General features: G+C 44.4%; 1 protein-coding gene across 1 annotated transcript in view; it reads left to right on the forward strand.

The window, feature by feature from the left end:
• Positions 1-26,495, forward strand: part of dusp22a (dual specificity phosphatase 22a) — an 82,092-nt gene that overhangs the window by 50,815 nt on the left and 4,782 nt on the right. The window contains exons 6-7 of the mRNA XM_055648883.1: positions 14,412-14,486; positions 14,606-14,777. Coding sequence (XP_055504858.1) covers positions 14,412-14,486; positions 14,606-14,777 — 247 coding nt within the window. The remainder of the gene's footprint in view (positions 1-14,411; positions 14,487-14,605; positions 14,778-26,495) is intronic.

Genomic DNA, 26,495 nt, shown 5'->3' on the forward strand with positions numbered 1-26,495 from the left:
GCAGTTCCTTCCAACACATAATTGCACTGGTGACAAGTTTGAATAATAACAGTATATTCCCAGAGTACGGACATTGATGGAGATGTGATTAAGTAAAACTTGTCTTACGCAAGAGGATCTTTGCAGTGAGGGGCTTATTTTGGCTGCACCCTTACAAGCCGGCTTGAGCATAAACCCAGAAAAGACTTTCAACCACTTTTGTTGAATGTTCTAATCATTCAATGGACAAAAGAAACATACAATTTGGAATTAGATTGTTGAATATGGTTATAGAGAACTAATGCCTGTTTACAAGAAATGATATTCTAGTCAGTGCAAGACTTTGTTCATTTTTGCAATCAGTATGTCTAGAGGAATTACCACAGGAAGGAAGACCCGTGCTGCTTTTACAGAAGTAACACTTTTCTGCAGACGTGTGCGGTATTTTTTTGTTGGATTTCACAATCGTCATAAGTGTGAACATCTATCCGAGTCCGTGCAGGCTTGCACAATCCGTTCGTTACAAAGGCTGCAATCAAGGGTCCTGAGGTTAACTGTCCCCTATGCACCTTAAAACAAAGAGCTGATGGATCGTTTGCACCTGTGGGCTCGTACTAGTGAAGGGGCCTCAATGCTGCGCACCTCATTGCAATACGGCAAGCTGTCAATGGGGTGACTTTTGTTTCTGCATTAGTCCATGGGTCATTGAATGCATGTGCACCTTGTACCTTATTCTGATGACATCTGCTAAATTCCCCAAAATGCTGACACCACAGCTATGACAGGTTTGCAAACAGTAAGGTTAATAACCTGAACGTGCAGGAAGGAACTACAGATGCTGGTTTACACCGAAGATGGACACAAAATGCTGGAGTAACTCAGCGGGTCAGGCAGCATCTCTGGAGAAAAGGAATAGTTGACGTTTCGGCTCTGAAGAAGGGTCTAGACCTGAAATGTCACCTATTCCTTTTGTCAGATGGTGTTTCCTTGCACAAGTCACCATTTCCACTGAGTGGGAAGTGTGATTGTATTCTGCCCATCTGCTGATGTGAAAACCTGACCAGAAATGAGTGAAATAGTACAGTTGAAAGCTGGGTGACTGTAACTGCCTGTCTTTAGACTTCTGAGATACGGCTTGGAAACAGGCCCATTGAGTCCGCACCAACCAGCGATCACCAGCGGACTATCCCACATACTAGAGACAATTTACAATTTACAGAAGCCAAACCTGTACGTCTTTGGAATGTGGGAGGAGAACGGAGTACCCGGGGAAAACCCACGTGGTCACAGGGAGAACGTACCAACTCCGTACACACACCACCCGTAGTCCGGATCGAACCCGGGTCTCTGGCGCTGCAAGGCAGTAACTCTACCGCTGTGCCACCGTGCCGCTCCCTGTGAGCTGGGCAGAGAATAAAAGTAAAGCTGTCCATTGCAGATCTAGGAAAATCAGGTCTTTCCTCTTAGCCTGGAAGATTGAAATGACTGAGGATCGTAGGCCATTCTGTCCTTCAAACCAGGTCTGTCACTCAGTATTACAATAGATTTAGTGACATATTGGGCCGGCACCCTTTTTACCTACCTCCCTCTCTCCTCCCCCCCCCCCCCCCCCCCCCCCCCCCCCCCCCCCCCCACCATAGTCGTCCTGCCAGTTCCACTGGTTGCATCCTTGTATTCCTCTTGTTATCATACCTTCTCCAGCCAACAATGGGCCATTGTAAGCTCCACCCTTCCTGCGGTCATCTGTTGCCGGCCCTGATTTATTCGCGCCTTTTCTCACCTCCAGTATATCGTAACCCTATCCACATCATATCTGGAACGTTAGCTCTTCGTCTTTCCACAGATGTTGATGGAGCTGTGGAGTTTTTCCAGAATTTTCTGTTTTGCTTTCACCTCTGCATCACCTAGAGCTTTTTAATTTTTAAAACATTTTCCTGCACTTTATCCACCTAACTATGATTGATATCCTTTCCTTCTTGGACTTGAGCATGGGCAGAATCTGGAACAAAATACAGAATGGTAGTAGAACTCAGCAGATAAATTAGCATCTGCAGAGGTAAAAGCTGTGAAGTCGATATTTTGAGTCGATATCCTGTGTCAGGACTGAGAAGGGACAGGAAAGAATACAGGAGGGGGATTGGAGGGCAGGATGGAAGCGAGATGGAAGCGGGTAGGTGATGGGTGGGACCAGAGGGAGGGAGGGGGGGAGATGGGAAAGGGAGTTGAAAAGTATGTGGAAAGGTGGAGATCGATGCTAGTTATTACACAAAGTGTTGGAGTAAAGGGCCTGTCCCACTTGGGCGTCATTTGCGCGTCATTTCCGTAACATCATTTACGCGCCACAACACAGGATGTGCGCGTCATGAAGCGCACGTGATTCGTGTATTACGTGCGCATGGCGTGTGGTGAGGCGTGGTGGTGAAGGCAGTGACACGCGGTCGCTCGCGGCGCTCCAGGATTTTGGGATCCACAAAATCTTCACGTGCCACCTGCGTGATGAGCAAATGACGCACAAGTGGGACAGGCCCTTAACTCCGCAGGTCAGTTCAGTTCAAACAGCTCATTGCATTTTCATTCCCATTTCCATCGCAGTTTCAAGCACAGGGCAGGCCAAACAACTCATTTCATTTTCATTAAGGGCTATCAAATCATTTATTGCAAGTACATTGCAGACTCACAATTCAATTGATTCACAGCTTAGAATCACAGTCGTGGCCTCTCCCTCGCGATCTTCTAGAGTGACTGACTCGCGTCCAGGCATCTGGGGTTTTATATTGCTGCCCCCCTTGGAAGGAGAGTTACCTTCATCATGTCAATTGACAGGCGAGAGGACCAATCAGCTGATCTCAAGATTTTTTAAACACTCATAACTTTTTTTAATCGATCGGAAAAATCCTTGGGGCTGCCTCAGCGGAGGAGGACTATGAGTAAGATGGCCAAATATCATAGCAAAATAGGGTAGCTTTTTGTCTAAAATCAATATACAGCGCAGACAGGAATTGGTCAAGGTGAGACTTTTAGTTTTATAGATAGGTTGATTAATGATCCCAGGGAAAGGGGGGGGGGGAGGGGGGAGGGGGGGGGGGGGGCGGGGGGGGGGGGGGGGTGGGGGGGGGGGGGGGGGGGGGGAGGGAGGGGGGGGGGTGGGGGGGTGGGGGGGGTGGGGGGGCAGAGGTGCTCGGAGAAAATACGGGATTGTGGGGGAGGGGGACAGGAGCCAGCAAAGGGGACCAGAGGTGAAGGGGCTGGAGCTGGTGGTGCGATGGGGACTCACAGTGGGTGCTGTTCGCTGGACGTTCACCTCTGCGAAGGGGGAGGAAGGGGTGGGCCGTCCCGCGGAATGACAGGAAAAAAACAATCCTCGCGGCGTTGACTGGCAGGAGAGGAGATCGACCTGTGCACGCGCGGTTTTTAAAATTTATAAACATCGCTAACTTTTACAATAGACCACCGATCGGAATGAAACTTGGTGCACTCGCTGTGTTGAGGAGTTGTTCCATGAGGGGAGGTTGAATGAGATTTAGTCCTTTCTCACCATCATACACACAGGGCGACACAGTAGTGCAGCATTAGAGTCGCTGCATTTCAGCTCCAGGGGCTTGGGTTCAATCCTGACTACAGATGCTGTCAGTATGAAGTATGCTTTGGTTTCCTTCCAAACTCCAAAGTCATACATGTTTTTCGGTTCATTGGCTTCGGTAATATTGTAAATTGCCTCCAGTGTGTTGGATACTGTTAGTAGATGGGGTGTTTCCTGGTGGAGCGGACTTGGTGGGCCGAAGGGCCTATCTCCATGCTGTATCTCCAAAATCTAAGGTCTAAAGGTGATCCCATTGAAGCATAAAAAAATCTGATTGAGAGGTTTGAAATGGAGAGGCTAAATCTTCAAGCTGGAGAGTCTAGAAATTATGGGCACAGTCCCAGAATAGAGGTTGGCTATTTTAAACTAAGATAAGAAAGCCTAATTTCAGGCTGATAACACTGGGAGGAAATTGTCCCTGAATCTGGTGGTGTGCATTTTCGTACTTCTATATCTTTTGCCTGATGGGAGAGGGTAGCAATTTTAGTAGCTCAATGTCGGCTCAATGGAGTGGGCTCAATGACCTACTCCTGTTTCTGGTTCCTAAACTCCCAGAAAATCCATCCTGATTTATCTAAACTTTTCTCTGCACTATTTACTCACAGAATTGGAAAATTGCAGACCAATTCTGCAGTCGCTATTAAAATCAAATCTCATTCAACCACTTTTGTTCTCTCGTGATTGTGGGAATAGAAAGGATTAATGGGCGGCATTTACCATAAGGCAGTTTTCCAGGCACACTGAATTGAGTAAGAGTTGGTTAGACAGAAGCACTTCTCCAAAGTTGAAAAAGTTCTCTTTCCAAGTAATTCTGGTGCCACTTAGTTATTAGAAATGGATGTTTCATTTATCGCTTGCATCATGATCAGTATTATTGGCAGTGATCCCATTATAAGTAGGATCAATGAAAAAGCAGAACTTGTTTTGTTTTTTTTTTTTTGCGGTGAGAATATAGAGTAATTCCCATTCCAGGATCTTTATCCCAATGTCTGATGGTCTACCATTTCTCCAGAATTACCTGCAATACCAATCCCAGTGAGTCATTAATCATGATAACACGAAACAAACTTAATGAGTCTGAATAAACTGAAAGGAATTAATGGAAGGAAATGCTATTTTTGTTTACTCTAATTGTATCTTTGGATTGTTTATAATCATAGTCATACAAAGAGGAAACAGGTCCTTCTGCCCACTCCATCCACATGCCCCATCTTCACCAGTCCTACCCGCCTGCGCTTGGCCCATATTTCACTAAACCTATCCTATACACATACCTGTCCAAATGTCTCTTAAACTTTATGATAGTAACTGCCTCAACTACCTTCTCTGGCAGCTTGTTCCATAAACCTACCACCCTTTGTGTAAACACCCCTCAGATTCCTCTTTAATCTCTCCCCCCCGCCCCCCCCCATCTGGGGCAGGTTTTTTTTATATAAGCATTCATTGCCTGGACACACTGTTGGAGGTGGTGGTGAAGGTAGAAACACTAGGGGCAATTTAGAGGCTTTTGGATATGGATCTATGAAATCCATTGCCGCAGTCATTGGATTTTCTAAGGCGGTGATTGACAGATTCTTGATTAGTACTGGTGTCATGGGTTATGGGGAGAAGGCAGGAGAATGCCCTCTTGCTCTTCTTCCCCTCTTCCCCTCCCCCCCTCTCCCCCCTCTCCCCCTCCCCTCTCCCCCCTCCCCCGTTTTTGCTGCACCCCTTCCCCTCACCTCTCTTTACCAGCTTTCTCCCTTCTATTCAATCAGTCTGAAAAAGGGTAGTCTGAACATTTCCCTCCACTGATGCTGCCAGACCTTCTGAGTTCCGCCTTTTATTGTGTACCTTGATTTTAATTTTGATTTTAATCATGCATAGTCCTTCCGCTGACTGCATAGAACACAACAAAAATGCTTTTCACTGTACCTTGGTGCACGTGACAATAAACCAAACGAAACTAAAGCAAACTGTTTGCATTTTGTGCACGATTTCAGCATCTGCAGAGCCTTGTGTCTCCACTTTACCATCTTTGCTGGGCCTGCCTTCTACACTACTCCAGACATTATGGGAGACTCTTAACTAGCAGCCCATTATCTTGATGGTAGGACCATTTCTGATGGGGTTCAATGCTGGCCTTGCCAGTGTGGTGATACTCTGTGGATGAATTAAAAAGGGAGAGCCAGGTGACCTACCCCTTTGCTACCAAGGAGCGTGTGAAGCAGGTCACAAGAACCTGAGACACTGAGACACAAGAACCAATTCAAAGACATACAGGTATGTAGGTTAATTGGCTTGGTGGATGTGCAAATTGTCCCCAGTGTGTGTAGGATAGTGTTAATGTGTGCGGGGATTGCTGGTCAGCGGGGATTCGCTGTATCTCTAATCTAAACTAAACTAAGCCATCCAGATGTGTTGCTCTTTGAACTGCCACACATTCCCCTGTCAAAGCACACTCCCTTCAACAGCACCATCCCAACAAAGTCATGCCACCTCTCCCACTTGCCGCTCCATCTGAACCAGTGCCAGTTTTCTCTTCCACTTTACTACTGCCCTGAACCCGCTGAATATTTCTTATTTCCCATGCACAAAACAAACCGCTGGAGAAAAACTCAGCAGGTCAGGCAGCATCCGTGGTGGGAGTGGAACTGTCAACATTTCAGGTCGAGACCCTTCTTACGGACTGAAACGTAGACTGTCCATTTCCCTCCACACATGCGGGCTAACCCGCTGAATTCCTTCAGCTCTTTGCTTTGTGTTTCAGTCTACAGCATCTGCTATATTTTATGACCCCTCTTTATTAATTCCCAGTTTATTTGCTAAATGTTTTATTCCTCTTTTCTGCGGAGTGGGCAGGGTGTACTAAACCATACGTTATGTAATAAGTTATAAATAGTGGTGAAGCAAACACACATACATGGGCCCGTGCTTGTTCAACACCATTGTGCTGGAGTCATAAATTGGATAGCCAGTTACGATTCAAAGAACACACTGATTTGAATGAAAGCACCCCTGCCATTGGCATTTTAGTCCAGGAATGAATACGGGAGGATTTCACAACAACTATGCAGCTCAGTGATAATAGAAATACTTTAATTCATCTCACACAGTCCACAATCCCCTGATACCGTAATGTTTCAGAGATAATCAGCATATTTGAAGTGTATTCACTGTGCTAGGAAAACATGGCAAGCAATTCTTGTAAATGACCCCAAAAGTGGTTATTAACATATTTTTGATTAAATGATAACAGATCAAGATATTGCCCCAAATTCCTCTGTCACTTTTAGATCAAATGGATCTTTGACATGAGAGAGTGAGAGAGAGAGAGAGTCTCCGGCACTCACTGACTCCAATTATACCACCAGCCAAAGACCTTTGTAATGAGTGGAGATGGTGCGTTAGCATTACGTCTGTTCATCATTGCAATTTGCTGTAATGAGGAAACATCAAATCTTCACAGGCAGCTCAATCTCTGCTCATTATTGAAAGACTCCATCCCAGGTAAAATCCTGGAGAATTTCAGGATTCCCACTTCAAAGCAATCATGACCTTCCAACAGTTACGATTAGCGATCATGCTGTACACTATATTCCAATTATGGTCCAATTTTTGTTTTATAAAATGTATCCAGGCCTCCAGGTCTTGAAACCTAGAGCAAAAAAAAATGTAAGAGGATCTTAGTGAATGGAGCAGCACAGTGTAATTATTTTAGAATTTCAGCATTGGGACAACCTTCAGCCGCTGATTCCATGCTAAACATTGAACACCCATTCACACATGGTCTATGTCATCCCATTTTCTCATCCACTCCCAACACACCAGGGGCAATTTACAGAGGCCAATTAACCTACAAACCCGCACGTCTTTTAGGATGTGGGAGGAAACCCACGCAATCACAGGGAGAAATTGCAAACTCCACACAGACAGCACCCGAGGTCAGGATCGAACCAGCATCTCTGGTTCTGTGATGCAGCAGCTTTACTAGATGTGTCACTGTTCCGCCATGTGGGGTGAAAGGAATTGTTGATATGGAAACAAGGAAATGCTGGTTTACAAACAAATACACCAGTGATGGAGTAAATCTACTGGTTAGTTGGATCTCTGAAGAATATGGATAGGTGAGGTTTCAGGTCTGGACCCTACTCTTTAGACTTTAGATTTTATAGATACAGCAAGGAAACGGGCCCTTAGGTCCACTGAGTCCATGCTGACCAGTGATTACCTGTACACTGGTGTTATCCTACACACTATGGACAATTTACTATTTACGGAAACCTGTATGTCTTTGGTGTGTTGGAAGAAACCAGAGCATCTGGAAAAACTCCATGCAGGCATGTACTTTATCCCTGAGACCACGTGGGATTTCTCTGGGTGCTCCGGCTTCCTCCCACACTCCAAAAACATACATGTTTGTAGATTAATTGTAAATTGTCCCTAGTGTGTGTAGGATAGTGCTAGTCTACAGGGTGATCACTGGTCAGTGCAGACTCGGTGGGACAAAGGTCCTGCTTCCACTCTGTATCTCCAAAATCCAAAGTCAAAGATGACATGTAGATCCCAAGAACATATGGACAGGAAAGGTTTGAAAGATATGGGCCAAACCCAGGCAAGTGGGACTATTGTAGATGGGGCATCTTGGTCGGCATGGGCAAGTTGGGCCGAAAGGCCTGTTTCTGTGCTGTATAATGCTATGATGACCTGAATGACTCCAGAAATAACTTGCCATAGCAGTGCCCCAGGATTTTGGGATTCACAAAATCTTTGCGCGCTACCTGTGTGACGTGCAAATGACGCCGAAGTGGGACAGGCCCTTTACTCCCTCCTCCCGCTATTGCCTCTTCAACAGGTTTCTCAAGTTTTTCCTGGTTTTGTGAATTGCTCACTGGAGTTGCTCTTTGACTTTCTTTGGAAGTATGAACTCACAGCTTCTCAATCCTCGGGTTGTTGATATGTTACCTTTGTGATTGTGGGCACAGGTTAGATTCATTGCATCTGCTTAGTGCTGAGGCTCTATGAGATGCTGGTCAGACTGCATTTGGAGTATTGTGAGCAATTTTGGGTGCCATACCTGAGGAAGGATGTACAAGCTTTGAGTATAGGAGCAGGGAGGTTCTACTGCAGTTATACAGGGTCTTGGTGAGACCACACCTGGAGTATTGCGTACAGTTTTGGTCTCCTAATCTGAGGAAAGACATTCTTGCCATAGAGGGAGTACAGGGAAGGTTCACCAGACTGATTCCTGGGATGTCAGGACTTTCATATGAAGAAAGACTGGATAGACTCGGTTTGTACTCGCTAGAATTTAGAAGATTGAGGGGGGATCTTATAGAAACGTACAAAATTCTTAAGGGGTTGGACAGGCTAGATGCAGGAAGATTGTTCCCGATGTTGGGGAAGTCCAGAACAAGGGGTCATAGTTTAAGGATAAAGGGGAAATCTTTTAGGACCGAGATGAGGAAAACTTTTTTCACACAGAGAGTGGTGAATCTCTGGAATTCTCTGCCGCAGAAGGTAGTTGAGGCCAGTTCATTGGCTATATTTAAGAGGGAGTTAGATATGGCCTTGTGGCTAAAGGGATCAGGGGGTATGGAGAGAAGGCAGGGAACAGGATACTGAGTTGGATGATCAGCCATGATCATATTGAATGGCGGTGCAGGCTCGAAGGGCCGAATGGCCTACTCCTGCACCTATTTTCTATGTTTCTATGTAAGCTCTGGAGAGGATCCAGAGGAGGCATAGAAGAATGATCCCAGGAATGAGAGGGTTAACGTATGATGAGCGTTTGACGGCACTGGTCCTGTACTCGCTGGAGTTTAGAAGAATGAGGGAGAGGGGGTGGGGGGGACCTCATGGAAAATTACAGAACAACGAAAGGCTTGGATAGAATGGACGTGGAAAGGATGTTTCCACTAGGGGGAGAGTCTAAGGCTAGAAGTTATAGCATCAGAACTAAAGGATGTTCCTTTAGGAAGGTGATGAGGAGGAACTTATTTAGTCAGAGTGTGGTGAATCTGTGGAATTAATTATCACAGAAGGGTGTGGAGGCCTTCAAAGGATATTTTTGAGGGAGAGATAGATAGATTCTTGATTAGTACGGGTGTCAGGCCTTATGGGGAGATGGCAGGAGAATGAGGTTAAAGGGAAAAGATAAATCAGCCTTGATTGAATGGCAGAGTAGACTTGATGGGCTGAATACCCTATTTCTGCTCCAAACACATGAATTTATGCACTTATGAATGGTTCATTCTTAACATGCTGGAAATAGTGATGGATGTCATGTTTTTAAATAACGTTTATGAATTGCTGGAGTAACTCGGCACGTCAGGCAGCATCACTGGATTACATCAATATGTGACCTTTCTAGTCAGAAGATGACAGGGTCATGACCTGTTCACACATAAACAGGCCCACTGAGTCTGTGCTGACCAACAATCACACGTACACTATTTCTATCCTGCACACTAGGGACAATTTACAGAAGCCAATTAATCTACAAACCTTCGAATGTAGGAGGAAACCGGAGCACGCGGAGAAAACACATGTCGTCACAGGGAGAATGCACAAACTCTGTACAGACAGCACCCATAGTCAGGATCGAACCCATGTCTCTGGTGATGTAAGGCAGCAGCTCTACCGCTGTGCCACCGTGCCGCCCAATTAAATAATTAGATGGTGGAGAGTGGAGTTGAGGGGTGAGCACTGGCAGAAAATGTAGGTATAAGAACATAAATCCCATCACTTTGCACTTAAAACTTCATCTGTAGATTTGATTTTGTGTCATGGGCAAAGTTATAACAACCTTGTTAGCAAGATTAAGCCATGCAATTGCTCTTGTAAGGTCAGCAAATTTAAATCAAATTGCCTTTGGGTAATTATTTTATTGCTACTCCACCAGCATTGTTCCATCTTTCTCTCAATGGCCTGTTGTGTGAAAGTGCACTTTGAAATGTCTGACAGGTTAAGGTACTGGGATCTAGGGTCTGAAGTTCCGGATGAAAACACATGCCATTGCTTAACACCAGTTAGAAGCATTATTCACAGAGATAGTCACGGTCTGACCGCTTCAACAGACAGAGAAAGCAACAGAACATCTGGAAACACAATCAGGTTCTGGAGATTTGAGTAGGAAGGAACTGCAGATGCTGGTTTACGCTGAAGGTAGAAACTAAATGCTGGAGTAATTCAGCGGGTCAGGCAGCATCTCTGGATAAAAAGAGTAGGTGACATATCAGGTCAAAACAGAATCTGAAGTAGGGAAGAATTGAAGAAGAACGTCACCTATTTTTCACCTTTTCTCCAGAGATGCTGCCTGACCTGCTGGGCTACTCCAGCATTTTGTGTCTTTCTGGAGATTTGAGATTCAGATTTGGAAGGCGGCACAGGGCGCAGCTGGTAGTGCTGCTTCCTCGCGGTGCCAGAGTCCCGGGTTTGATCCGGACCTCAGGTGCTGTTTGTGTGGAGTTTGTTTAGTTTAATTCCGTTTATTTAACTGCAAAGTACCTCACCTTGTACTGAGGTGCCGTGAAAAACTTTTGTTTAAATGCTATCCGGTTAGAGAAAAAAACTATTTATGAATACAATCAAGCCATCTGCAGTGCACAGATAGATACAGGAGAAAAGGTACAACATTCAGTGCTAGATATAACTATGAGGTCCTATAAAGTCTGATTGAAGGCAGTTCATAGCATTCCAATGAGGGAGATGGGTGGTCAGGACGGCACTTGAGCTGACGCATGTTCTCCCTGCAACTGCATATTTTTTTCTCCAGTGCACCAGTTTTCTCCCACATCCCAAAGACGTGTGGGTTTGAGGGTTAATTGGCCTGTAAATTTCCCCTAGTGTGTTGGGAGTAGATGAGAATATGGGATAACATAGAACTAGTTTGAACTGGTGATTGATGGTCGGCATGGAGTCGGTGGGTGAAGAGAGGCCAATTTCCATGCTGTATCTTTCAATCAGCCTTTCAATCAATTCAATCAATCGCTAAAGACAATTGAGCAAAATAAATAATATTCTTTAGAAGGTATGAGTTTTTCCCGCATGGTAGCCCAAGTGTGGTGGAAAGTGTTATACATTCTATCAGTATAATATCACAATTTCAATTATATTTTTATTAGGAAACAGAAACTTATGAACTCTGTGAGGCTTTGTTTGCCATCAGCATTTTCATGCCTTGTACCTTTAAACTGATTGTTGATAATATGCCAAAATTATTCGATTTACACTTTTTAGAGTATTTCTGAGGTTACGTCACCATTGCAATCTGTGGAGATCAAAGATTCTCAGGTTAAACGAAAAAAGTCACAGACCCATTAGTTATACAGCACGGAAACAGGCCCTTCAGCCCAACCAGTCCAGACCGACCAAGATGTGTATCTGAGCTATTCACATGTGTAGGAAGGAACTGCAGATGCTGGTTTAAACCAAAGATTGACACAAAAATCTGGAGTAACTCAGTGGGACAGGCAGCATCTATGGAGTGAAGGAATGGGTGACGCTTCTGGTCTGAAGAAATGTCTCGACTTGAAACGTCACCCATTCCTTCTCTCCAGAGATGCTGCCTGTCCAGCTGAGTTACTCCAGTTTTTTGTGCCTATTCACATGTGTTTGGCCCATAACTTTCTAACTATCCCTATTCATGAACCTGCCCAAATATGTTTTAAGCATTGTAATTGCACCCGCCTCTATCCTTTCGTATGGCAGCTTGTTCCATATACACATCATTATGTGGCAAAAAAGTGCTTCCGATGTACCTTTACATTTTTTAATTTTAATTTGAATTAAAAAAAAAAAAAAATTTAATTTAATTTGATTTTTTTTCTCCTCTCACCTTATATCCTCTAGTTTTAGATGCCTCTCTCTTCCCATTGAAAAAGGACGGTGACCATTCATTTCTATGCCCCTCATGATTTTACATACATCTATAAGATCATCCTTCAGATTCCTGCATTCCAGGGGAAAAAGCCCCAGACTGAGGTTGAAAGTGTGTGTTTCTGGTTTTTATAGCTCTTTGACTATCCATGCTATTTATTCCTGTTTCTCATTTATTTTGAACACTTCTGATAGCAGCACCACTGAGGATCAGTTAGTTCATGATCAATAAATAATGCACCTGTCCACACATTTACACAGCAATGTGACTCGAATTGCAATGCATTTCGTTGTCTCTGTACTGTACACTGACAATGACAATTAAAATTGAGTCTGAATCTGAATCTGAATCTGTGACTCCTTTGCCCTTTGAGCTCAGCAACTGCTCAATGGGAATAGATAGCAACTCTGAGTGTGGTTCAAACTGTGGGCCTGCTTTCCACTATCGCTGTGGGCCAATTTCACAGCCAGAGGACTTTCATGTTAAGAGGTCTTCATCGTGATGTGCAAAGGTATGTAAGGTGAAGGTAGACAAGTTTCAGAGTTTTTGTCACGTTTTTGTCAGGCTGAGCCGCCAGGGACATAGAGGAACCTAACAGTCAGGGGATTGGGGGGGGGGGGGGGGGGGGCCGACAATGAAGAGGCTCCTGGCGGGGGGATCTGGGGGAGATGCCGAGAACGGAGAGTGCCAGATGGGGGACGGGGGTTGGCGCGGATCACGAAGGGAGACTACATGACTCTAATGAGTACTTTGTGCAACATTGTCGGCGCCAGAACAATTGAGGCGATTTTGTATACTTTGTGTATTGTGTGCAAAAGCAAGGAATTTCACTGTATCCATGTACATGTGTCATTGAATTATCATTGAATCATTGATAGTTTGGGGGAATTTAGCACAATGGTAGAGGGGTTGAGATCAGCAGAGATCAGCCATGAACATATTGAATGGATGGAAGGCTTGAGGAGCAAAGTGGGCATCTTTACAGGTCTCAATAAAAAAATCAATTAAACAACTGCAGCTTATCCAAAATGCCGCTGCCAGAGTCTTGACCAACACCAAGAAAATGGACCACATTACACCTGTCCTTAAATCTTTGCACTGGCTCCCTGTGTGTAAGAGGATAGATTTTAAAATTCTGTTACTGACCTACAAGGCACTGAATGGTCTAGGTCCAAAATACATCTCTGACCTACTTGTTGTATATGAGGCGCCTAGACTCCTCAGGTCTTCAGGGACAGGTTTACTCTGTGTTCCCAGGGTCAGAACTAAAAAGGCTGAAGCAGCATTTGGTTTTTATGCTCCACACCTGTGGAACAAGCTCCCTGAACACCTGAGGTGTGCACAGACTGTAAGCGCATTTAAATCAGGCCTAAAAACACTGTTGTTTACTATAGCTTGTCCATAACCCAACATGCAGGTAATCTTAACCGTCTAATTTTAACCCTTTTATGTGCTTTTTAAAATTGTTTTATTGTTTCATTGACATTGTTTTATTATTCATAAATTTGTTTATTTGCTTATTTTGCAATTTTTAATTATGGACTATTTTATTGTTTCTTTCCTGTAAAGCACCTTGAATTGCTGTTTGCATGAATGGTGCTATACAAATAAACTTGCCTTGCCTTGCCTTGCCTTGCCTATTCTTGTTCTCGTATTCTTGTTCCTACATTATGTAGACCGTTAATAATACTACATTCCTCAACAAAATTTCTCCTTCCCAACCTATCCGGCTTTTTTCTTGGTAGCAAAATGTTCCAGTGTTTTAACGAGGTTACCAGACCGTCACACTGAACTTCAGCACAGAACTGAACAAGTGTTTTATACAAGGTACACAAAAAAGCTGGAGAAACTCAGCAGGTGCAGCAGCATCTATGGAGCGAAGGAAATAGGCAATGTTTCGGGCCAAAACCCTTCTTCAGACTGAAGTGTTTTATACCAGTACCTCTATGGTGTTGTAAAATAATGTAATGCTTTGTTGATTTGTGTTTTTAGAATACAATACTTTAAGGAGTGCATCAAGTTTATCCATGAAAGCCGAATTCATGGTGGGGGCTGCATCGTCCATTGGTAGGTGTCATATCAGTATACTTCAATCCATGTGTGTTTTCCTCCATCAGTTAGTCTTTCGTTAAGATGTGTTATTCAGTATTTTCTTCTTTATCATCCCACTGCTTCCCGTGGCACAGCTTGGCTGGAGTTTCACGCAGCACAACCATGGTGGTGGCGTATCTCATGACCGTGACGGACCATAGCTGGGAGGAGTGCTTGTTTGCGGTGAAGTCCGTCCGATCCTACGCCAACCCAAACATTAGCTTCCAGCAACAACTCCAAGAGTTTGAGGCGACTCTTGCAAAAGAGGTAACTCGGGACCAATGAGTTTGCATTTCTGGGGGTATGATGTGATGGAAGTCAGATGTTATCTTTAAATCCATAAAGGGGCTGTCCCACTGCGGCAACCTAATCTGCGAGTTAAGAAGAGTGTCTTCGACCTTCAAGCTCGAGGGCACTCGCCTGGAAAACGTCTAGCTGGATCGACCGCCAGCAATGAAACCGCAAGCTGGATCGACCACACACACACGCGCGCACACACTCGCACTCGCACACTCACACTCGCACTCGCACACTCACACTCGCACTCGCACTCACACTCACAATATTTTAGCAGGCATTTAACCTACCGGTCAGTTTTCCTTGGTCCTGAAAACTCCCATGAGCCAATCAAAATGTCCGGTCAGAGAAGGAGATTGCCTATGGCTGCCCTCGACTGCCTGTAACTAAATAGCGACCCCACCACTGCACCACGAGTTAAAAAGAACCTTGCCGACCAAATTTTATTCGCGGAAAATTTTTCAACATGCTGAGGCCGTGAGTATGCGGGAACTTCCCTAGAGCATGAAGGAGAGTTCCAATGACCTCATAGGACCACGTGTCGACCATGCTGCAAGTTTGGGTCAAGTGCAAACTCGTCTAAACTCGCAGATTAGGTCGCTGCAGTGGGACAGCCCCTTAAATTTAAGTGGCATTTCGATATACCCTAGTGTGTGCTTCCATTGACTATAACATGCAGTGCTGATTGTGACATGAAAAGATGGATAATGATGCCTCATTCATTGGAAAGGAACTGTTAGATCTAAAAAAGGATCACAATCTGTTTAATTTACCTTCTACAATGCTGGTAGTTGCCAAACAACGGAAATTAAAACAATTCAGATGCTTAAAATCTGTAATAAAATTAGATCAGCGGCTAATCACAGTGCTTCATTCACTGCCCCATATCTCGACTGTGAACCGCGCTGTGATTGGCTATTGAGGGAGGGAGGGTTTAGAGGGGGCAGTCGGTTTCCTCCACGGCTGGTCGTGATTTCGCCGCGCTCACTATGCGCTTATTCCGAGATTGGTTGTCAGAGGTCCTAAGAAAAGGGGAAAAATACACCTGCGAGCCGGATAATTTCGGGTTATCAAGCATGTCTCGCCAAAAAAGTGGACTGGCTGGACCCCCCCCCCCCCCTCCCCCCCTCCCGGTTCCGTGTCCCAGAGAAAAAGATTGGAACAAAAGCTGTGAAATGATGGCAGAGAGAGAGAATCAGATACTGGTAAACAATCAGATAAGGTATGAAATGCAGGACTGTAGCATGTGCCCAGCGGGTCAGTCTGTGCTCATAGAGAAAGACAACTGAGCCAGTATCATAGGTGAATGGTTTACAGCACATTTGGCTCGTTCTGACACAGACCGAGAATGTGAGTCACCATAAATTGTAACATTTGATATTAAAGTCAGGATGACTGCAAAGTCCTCTAAGAAAGATGACCTACCATTCCTCAGGCTTAATTTGCGGCTCATTAGAATGGTGTAGGAGGACAAAGAAAGATAGATCAAAGTTGTAGTGGGGTGGAAGGAAGGCAGGTAATGGGAAGCTCAGGATTATCCCTTTGAATTAACAGTAGATACCCAAAGCTGTCACCCAATCTGTATTTGGTTTCTCCAGTGAACAGAAGACCCCTGAGTGAGCATTGAATGCACAGCGATAGATTGGAAGAAGTGCAAGTGAATTACTGCTTCACTTGGAAGGACTGTTTGGATTCTGGGATGGTGGGAAGGGCAGATCGGAAAGGACAGGTGCAGCGTCTCCTACAGTGGCATGGAACGGGTGGGGTTGGGGGGACGGAGGAGTGGGCCAGGTGAACAAAATGGAGGCTTCAGAATGCTGAAAGGGGAGGGGAAGCTATGGCTTGTGGTGGAATCTTGTTGAAACTTACAGACATTGCATTGAACGTGGAGGTTGCTGGAATAGAATGAAAGGATCATGGGAGGAGAGGGGCATGAGAGCAGAGATTGGGGAAATAAGTCAGACGTGGTTCAGGACAGTCTCTCTACTTTAGACAAATAGGACAATGAGAATGTGTATGATTGGGTGTGACCCTGGCCCCATGTTATCATAGATATTCCCCTTGCCCATTATCTCCCTCCCACTACATTCTCTGTAACTTAAACTAACTTACTCATCTCTTAAAAAAAAAAAGACACAGATTGCTGGAGTAATTCAACGGGTCAGGCAGCATCACCGGAAAACATGGATTGGCATCATTTCAGATTGGGACCCTTCTTCAGTCAGATTGAATGATCCCTATCCATGTTCTCCTATCCATGTTCTCCAAAGATGTGACCTGACCCCGCAGAGTTACTCCAGCACATTATATCTTTTTTTTTTGTAAATCAGCAGCTGCAGTTCCTGTGCCTACATCTTGCTTTTCACTTGTTTCTGGTTCTATCTAGGGGACTTTGACCTGTAAAGTTAACCTTATCTACAGATGCTCCCTGGTCTGTTTCCAGCTTAGTAATGGAGTTTCCAATTCCAGTGGAAAACAATTTTGTTAATTAATCCAACCAGCCCCACATATAATGCTTGTTTATCTTAGTGTAGGAATGCACAAACACAATTGAAAAATGAAATACATCTTGTATGGAAAGTCATAGACGAGAGAACTAGATTCATAAGTGTTTAAAGAGATGTGATAGCCATCATGATTTCTTCCGCTGTAGAATAAATAGACAAAATATGTTTTGCAAAATGATACCATACATACATTGTTCTGTGTAAGGTCTCCCGTAAAATGGATGCTTGCCACTAGATTCCTGAGGATAGCTTTTGTACTCGAATTTCATTGAGTATTAATGTGTTAATTAAAACAGGAAGCCAATGTTTGGATTTGGTAAACCGTGGATTATTTAACCTGGAGAAGGGATTGGCACTATAAATGTTACACCATTAATAATCATTCTTTCTTATGTACACATGTGATTCATGGTGCATTCCAGGCAGTTTAACTATTAGTGGGATGTTTAAGCATCTGCCTGGTGTTATACAGAGAGAGAGAGAGAAAGAGTGTCAGGGTCAGGGTGTCATACAGCAGAGACGGGATTTCAGACCACTATGTCCATGCCGACCATCGATCACTCATTTACACTAACGCTACATTTTCCCCATTCTTTATCCGCCTCTCATGCGCATCAATTGCCCCTGATTTTACTGCCCATCACACACTTGAGGCAATATACAAAGGACAATTAACCTACTAGCCCACATGTCTTTGGGGTGAGGGGTGAAACTGGAACACCCAGAGGAGACCCAAGTAATCACAGGGAGATCGTACAAACTCCACACAGACAGTACCTGGTCAGGATTGAACCTGGGTCTCTGGAGTTGTGAGGTAGGGTGGCTAGCAGCAATGCCAGTGTGCTGGCTTGTGTTCTCTGCAGCCCACGCTGGGTTCCTGCATTGTTCTCGGTGGCCCATTGCTGGTAACGGGATTACTAGGAGTCACCTAAAGCAGTCACCCAATCTGTATTTAGTTTCTCCAGTGAATAGATCCCCCCATTGCTCTCACTGGCCTCATTTGACATATTTGAGAGAGTGAGATTCTCTCAGCTCAAAAGAGAATTAAGCAGATTATTCTCTTGAGTTGAGAAGAACACAGGTGATCCATTGAACGTACAAAGTTCTTATGGGGCTGATAAGATAGAAGGGGAGTTGATGATCCCAAAGGCTGGGCTGTCTGGAATCACAACTTACAGTCTCTGAATAAGGGGTTGTCCCTTCAGGGCTAAGATAAAAATACATCTTGTCACCCAAACCCGTACATCTTTGAAATGTGGGGGGAAATTGCAGCACCCGGAGAAAACCCTTGCAGTCACGGGGAGAACGTAGAAAGTTCGTACAGACAGCATTTGTAATCAGGATCAAACCGGGTCACTGGCGCTGTAGGGCAGCAAATTTATCACCGCGCCACCCTGCCGTACCTGTGAGAATTTAACAAGCATTATCTGATCCTGGGGCCAAACGTTAAGTAATTTCTTCCAGTTTTGATTTGAGGAATATTAAATCCATTTGCAGACTGGATTTAATATTTTTTGTAAACAAAAAAACACACAACTGCAGTGTTGACATCAACCGTATATCCAGCACAAGGTACATAGTGCAGCGTTGGAGTTTTCATTGGTCTGACAGCTCATTACTAAACCTGAATAGTAGGCTAAAATAATATAGTTCTGTTTTCACAGCATGGATTTGTGGAGAAAGTTTAATGTTACTAAAAGAGAAACCGTTTAATTTGCAGAAAACAAGGGAAAAATGCAGGAGAAAATGTCACTGCTGCTTGAAATCGGCCTGTGATTGTGAGTTGCTGAAGCTCAATGTGAAAATGATTTGAAAGTCAGTCCTCGAATTGCACGGCATATATAATGACCTTAAGCTCACCACGTCCATGCCCATCTACCCCAACCCCAATCGCATTAGGACCTAATTAAGTCTCCATCTAAATGTCTCTTAGATGTAATGATTGTAGTGAGCAAGGACCATTTCCAAGCCAGTCTCCATCTTCTCCCACTCCTGCCAGACAGAAAATATAAAAGCTAGAATGCGCGCACCACCAGACTCAGGGACAACTTCTTCTCCTCTGTTATCAGACTTTTCAGCGGCCCTTCCATAAACCAGGACCCAGCCCTTATTTTCCAACCTACCACATTGTGGTATTGAACTTTTTCCTTCAGAATTGTTATGCTACAAGGCTACAACTTACAACCATGCAAGTATGAGTATCTCCCTCCATCCTCAGAGCCATGGTCCATGGCCACCAAACCCAATAACCTCTGCCAGAATTTACCATCTCTGCCTCTACCTGGTCACTCCAGACCAGCAACCCGCTCTCTCATCCTGACCCTCACTACTTGACTCTGCTGACTCCCAAACTCACTGTATTTTTTATTCAATCTCTGCTACATGGGAATAGAAGTGTTCAATGAGCATGGTGGACACATTGTGCCTTTTGCACTATTGCCCATTGGTCTGCTACTAATGGTGCAGATCAATTTCCTGGCCCATGTGTTCCACTCGTATTACATGGCCTGTTAAACTTCCGAGTTCCTGCGTGTATTCCTAGTTCCTGCTAGTTTTGCTGAATTTTATCTTAGTGCTATAGTACTATAATGTCACTCTGGTAATTTTCTCTTTTGTTGGCGACACAGTGGCGCAACAGTAGAGTTGCTGCCTTACAGCGCCAGGGACTCGGGTTCGATTCTGACTATGGGTGCTGTCTGTATGGAGTTTGTATGTTCTCCCTGTGATCACGTAGGTTTTCCCCGGGTACTCCGGTTTCATCCCACACTCCAAAGACATACAGGTTTGTAGGTTAATTGGCTTTGGTAAGTTGTAAAAAATATGTCCCTAGTGTGTGTAGGTTAGTGTGCAGGGTGATCGCTGGTTAGTGCGGACTCGGTGGGCTGAAGGGCCTGTTTCCGGGCCGTAACTCTAAAGTCTAAAGTCATTACTTGTTGTACTGGTGTATGGTACGACTGCACTTATCTATGGCATGATTTGCCGGGGTAGCATGCAACACAAAGCTTTTCACTATGTTTTGGAACACATGCCAATAATAAATCAATAACATTACCAATACCAATACCATCTCATAATCAGAAAAACCTTCTCTTGAATCAATGTCTCTGGCTCTAGGGAAAACATGCATGAGGGCAACATTCTCTCAACTCTTCTATCCAGCTCCATCAGAATCCTATGTATTTCAATTAGATAACCTATCATTTGTTTAAACCCCAATGTGTCCATGCCGGTCCTGTTTAAATTCCCAGTCATAAAACAACCATCAATCAATGTATCTGTGCTACCTCTTAAATAATGTGACTAAACCATGCACATAATACCAGGTATCGACTTTTTATTCTAAACTCTTTGTGATTAACATTCCACACTCTGCTTATGCAGTTGTTTAGAATGAAATTGAGTTGAAGGTTACTTGAAGGCCACCCCTCAATAGCAGATCAAATTTGGACAAATTCACTGAGATGGTAAATAAAGCAAGAAGTAAATTAACTCTAAAAAAAGCAAGGTCTTTGGTTAACGTATGAACAGCATGAATGTGAGCTAAAAGCAGGATGTTGCTTAGATTGGAGGACTTTAGTTATGGGGAGACATTGGATAGGGTGGGCTTGTTTCCCTGAGCAAATGAATGGTGATACCTGATAGTTGTATATAAGATCACGACAGTAGTATATATAAAAAAATATTTGATGAAGCACTGCACCAAAATAAAACAGAACTGTGTCTAAATGTATAGACCACTTTTTCATGCTCCATCTAGTTCATCTCCATCATTATTTTCCTTTTTGTTCTCATACCACGCAACTCAATTGTAATCTCCAAAAAGTTATTCATAGTCCCGTAGAGGCTTTTGAACTTTATAGATCAAGGAAGCCACATGGAATTTATTTTGGAGTTTTATACTTAAGTTATAGGGCTAGAAATATTTATTTTGGTAATAAAACAAACAATTCATAGAGTGAGCCATGAACACATTCTTTTGTACTGTTGACATTCTCTCCTAGATGGGATGGTGGAGACAAAATGGGTGTGGGGATATTCCTTTGGAATTTGTCATTCCAAGAGCATGCCAGCACAGTTAGGTAACCAAAACTGGAAGAGAATGTAATCAGCCATTACAGGTAGAAAGCAACTGCGTAATTGCGGCAGAATGATTTTGTTGTATGTTTTGCCAAGAGATTTATGATTTGGACATAAGCTGAAGATTTCCTTTTGGAACCACTCAGCAGACTGTGTCTGTTCAGAGTGAAGAAGAGTTAATGTTTCAGGCTGACTATCTTTGACCAGATCTGGAAAAAAATCAGACATAAAAACAAAGGAGATCAACATTCCTCACGGCTGTAGAGAGAATGTTTCAATATTATTGGTATTCATAAACAGGGCAGCACAGTGGCGCAGCTATAGAGTGCTGCCTTACAGCCCCAGGGACCCAGGTTCAATTTTGACTACAGATGCTGTCTATATGGAGTTTATATGTTCTCCCTGTGACAGCTTGGGTTTTCTCCGGGTGCTCTGGTTTTTTCCTGCAGTCCAAAGACAATCAGATTTGTAGATTAATTGGCTTCTGTAAATTGTCCCGATTGTGTCGGATAAAGCTGATATACGGGTGATTTCTAGTCCATGCGGACTCGGTGGGCCAAAGGGCTTGTTTCCACACTATATCGTTAAATTCGAAAATCTGTACCTGAACCAATTAATTTTCTTACTGCACATGTAATTAGTACTCTAACTTGAGTTACTCATTCACATGTGGCTTTATGGCCAAGACATTATATTTTGTGTGCTCTTGGTTTCCTGAGTGTTGTTAGCCTGCGGGGAAAATGTGCTAACTCCACACAGACAGCAGCCGTTGTCGGGATCAAGTCCGGGTCTTTGGCGCTGTGAGGCAGCAACTCTACCACTTGCGCCACTGTGCTGCCCTTTTCAATTCCATTTAAATTTAAAACAGAAACTTATGCAGACCAGATGAAAGATATAAATTGGGTGTGCAACTTGTTATTTGCCAAAGATAATAAATAATGCTTACGTACCATTGGTTAATACTTCTGAAATACTGGAACAGGCAGCTTTGTTAAAATGTCAAAGATGCAGCTCCGAATGTTACTGGAAGCAAAAACCCATCCTCCACATAATGCGAGAGGCTATTTTTAGCGGAAACATCAACAACAACACAGTGAGAATTGAACAAAAGATGCCCGCGGCTCACTGTGTGATAAATGAGCGTGTAAGTCCCGAGATACGTCAAGAGCGTTTGTTGTGTGGGTGCAAATATTATTGTTGGCACAGGGTGGGTTTTGTGCCAGGCTTGGGGCATGAGAGACAAACGAATAAAGGGTGTGTGTGCTGGAGTGTTGAAAGCAATGCAGTTTCCATTAACAATGCCAGCCATCATAAGTGATGTGGGACGTGGTCCATTTTCCAGTAATTTGCCATGAGCCTTTATTGTTGAAGGGAGGTGTGGTGCTGCAAGGGCAGGTTGGTAAAGGAGCCTTTTCTTGAGGATATTAAATACAAGGCCGATCCTCACATGTACCTCAGTGAAAGCCCCGATGACAGCTCGTTGTCTGAGCTTCTGCAAACGCAAGTGTTGTTGACATATTGAGGATTTTGTAACATAGAACATCGAGCATAGAACAGTACAGCATAAGGACAGGCCCTTTGGCCCACAATGTGTGTGCCGAACATGATGCCAAGATCATCACTCCCCTCCCTGTCCTCATCCCTCCATTAAAAGTCAGTTAACCAATTCCACAGTTCACAATGATGTATCCCTCTTGGGATCACACTGTCCCCAGCCAACAAATGGCCTATCAAAGAACCAGCCTCCCTGAGGTCATCTGTTTCCAGCCCTGATTTGTCCTGGTCTTTTCTTACCTCCTGACTGGACTACTGCAACTCATTTCTCCTTGGCATCAGCCCCACCTACATCAACCGACTCCAAACTGGTCCAGAACGCAGCCGCCCGACTCATCACCCACACCAAATCCTGGCATCACATCACTCCAGTCCTCAAACAACTTCACTGGCTTCCCATCTCCCACCGGATCACCTACAAAATCCTGGTCCTCACCTACAAAGCCCTCCACCATCTGGCCCCCCCATATCTCACTGACCTCCTCTCCCTCTACCAACCCTCACGGTCCCTCAGATCCACATCTGCCGGTCTCCTCTCCATCCACAAATCCAACCTCCGCAGTTTTGGGGACCGAGCCTTCTCCAGGGCAGCTCCCAGGCTCTGGAACTCCCTCCCCCAACTGATCCGCAATTCCGTGTCCCTCACCATCTTCCAGTCCCGCCTCAAGACCCATCTCTTCACCTCTGCCTATCCTTAGCCCCACGTCCCCCTCCCTTTTCATCTGTGCTTGAATTGCCTCATATTGTGTTTTGAATTGAATTCTGTCTTTAATTTGTGTACTAGTCATGTCTCTACTATTTATTTCATTCCGCTTACATGTTTTTCCTCTACTTGCTAAATTTTTGTAAGGTGTCCTTGAGACTCTTGAAAGGCCCCCATAAATAAAAATTTATTATTATTATTATTATTATTACCTCCAGTTCCCCTTCCTACAATCAGTGTGAAGAAGGGACCCGACCCAAAACGTCATCTATCCATTTTCTCCGGATATGCTGCCTGACTCTCTAAGTTACTCCAGCATTTTGTGCCCATCAATTATCTACCTGCATGTAATGCCTATCCTTCCATTCCCAGCATATCCATACCCCTATCCAAAAGTCTTCATTGCCAGCTTGGTATTGTCAGGATTTTCCTCATCAACTTTCATCAGTCACTGCCCCACGTACCACAATGTGGATTAATTCCATTTAGATACACAATGGACAACCTTGGCCATGTAACAAATCCATGTAAAAAGCTGAGAGAAGCACCTGCCACAATACAAGGCATTCTTTGCTCATACTAAGCCCTTTGACTCCATCACAGGCAGGACCTTCCTCTGACATGGCTGCCCACAAAAATTCATCTCCATCTTTCATTTGCTCTACAATGGTCCACAAACTGTGATATTAAGCACATGTCTACAATAGGACCATTCTCCATGAACTCTGGCTAAAATGAGGACTGCATCGCTGCTTCGAAACTGTTCTCAATCTGCAATACAACCAGTATGCTCACCGTGTCATCAAATCAATACATTCATTGTGTCAGCAACTAATGTTTACAGTGTTAATGCCACACTGTTTCCCCTTTAAACAATGGACCCATGAAGTGATGGGTAGGAAAGATTTGGAGAGATATGGGCCAAATGCAGGTAAATGGGACTAGCTTAGATGGGGCATCTTGTTCAGCATGGACGAGGGGCCAAAAGGCCTGTTTCCGCGCTGTATGACTATGACTAAAATGCCCCTGTCCCACTTGGGAAACCTGAACGGAAACCTCTGGAGACTTTGCGCCCCACCCAAGGTTTCTCTGCAGTTCCCGGAGGTTGCAGGTGGTTGCCAGAGGTTGCAGGTAGTGGGAACAGGTAGGGAGACTGACAAAAACCTCCGTGAACCGCACGGAAACCTTGGGTGGGGCGCAAAGTCTCCAGAGGTTTCTGTTCAGGTTTCCTAAGTGGGACAGGGCATAAGTGTTAATACACAAGACTAATGAGTGCCTCAGCACTCAATGGCAGCAGGGCCTTAGAGTGTGATCCTTCCCCACAAAGGCCCTTGTGGTGGTTTCACTGTGCTTCACTGTGACCCCCAGCATGTCCTCCTGCACCCTGGAATGTGCCACTCAGCAGTATTAACTCCCAGACAAAGGCACAAAGTGCTGGAGTAACTCAGCGGGTCAAGCGGCACCTCTGGGGAACACGGGTAGGTAAGATCATGGATCACCTGTCCATGTCCTCTGCAGATGCTGCCTGACCCACTGAGTTACTCCAGCACTTTCTGTCCCTTTGTATCTGCAGTTCTTTGTTCCTAGACTTCTCATGGGAGTCGAATGAATCTTTTGAACTAATGGATTCTCTCCAATTCCCAATGCTTGAGAACCAAGGTCGCTGAACGGCAGTAATTGAGTTCCATTGTGCAGGCAATGCCAACTGTCGTGCATGCTTAGAGGCCAAACTACTAGCTTGGTAATTTAGATACATGTATTTACAAGCCAGACATGTAAGGTTAACTCCCGCCATGACAGCTGTGAAATTTAAATTCAGTTATTCAGAGTTATACAGTATGGTAACAGGCCCTTCGGCCCATCTTACCCACACCGACCAACATGTCCCATTTACACTAGTCCCATCTGCCTGCATTCGGCCCATATCCCTTAAAATCTGTCCTATCCATGTACCTGTCCAAACGTTGCGATAGTACCTGCCTCAAGTACCTTCTCTGGCAGCTCGTTCCATACACCCACTGTGTGAACAATGTACCCCTCAGGTTCCTATTAATTCTTTCCACCCTCACCTTAAACTTATGGCCTCTTGTTCTTGATTCTCCTACTCTGGGCAAGAGACTCTGTGCGTCTACACGTTCTATTCCTCTCATGATTTTGTGCACCTCCATAAGATCACCCCTCATCTCCTGCGCACCAATGCTCAACCTCTCCCTGTAGCTCAAGCACTCAAGTGCTGGCAACATCCTCATAAATATTCTTTGCACCCTTTCCAGCTTGACAAAATCTTTCCCGTAACATGATGCCCAGAACTGAACACCAACATTAACATTAATGTTAACATTGAATGACATCAAATTAACATCAACATTAGCTCAATAACCTAAAATATTTAAAAGAAAACATAAAATTACTGGATCATTAAAAAAACCCTCTGTTTCACTAATGTATTTCAGGATAGGAGATTTGATAGTCTTACCTTGGTGCCAGAGTGGTTGACTCTACTTTGTCCACTGAAATAGCCTTTCAATCAGATCAGTGGTATCTTTACTGCAGCAGTTAATGTCACCTTCTCAAGATCATTTTAGGAATGGCCAAGAGATGGTTGCCTTGTCAGTGATTCCACATCCTTAAAAGTGAACACAGATTAAAAAAAAAGGATTGTGGCAAAGAGTTAAATGTTTTCACCGTTACAAAATGAATTTCAGGCAAACAGCAGGAGGGGAAATTCCAGTGGAAATTCCCACATAGAATCTTGCAAGGGGGGGGGGGGGGGGGGGGGGGGGGGGGGGTTGCCAAATTGGGAGTGTAAGGATGGAGTTAAAGGGGAAGATAGTACAGGAAAAGTTA

The sequence above is a fragment of the Leucoraja erinacea genome, chromosome 17, assembly GCF_028641065.1.
Source record: "Leucoraja erinacea ecotype New England chromosome 17, Leri_hhj_1, whole genome shotgun sequence".
Classification (NCBI taxonomy): domain Eukaryota; kingdom Metazoa; phylum Chordata; class Chondrichthyes; order Rajiformes; family Rajidae; genus Leucoraja; species Leucoraja erinaceus.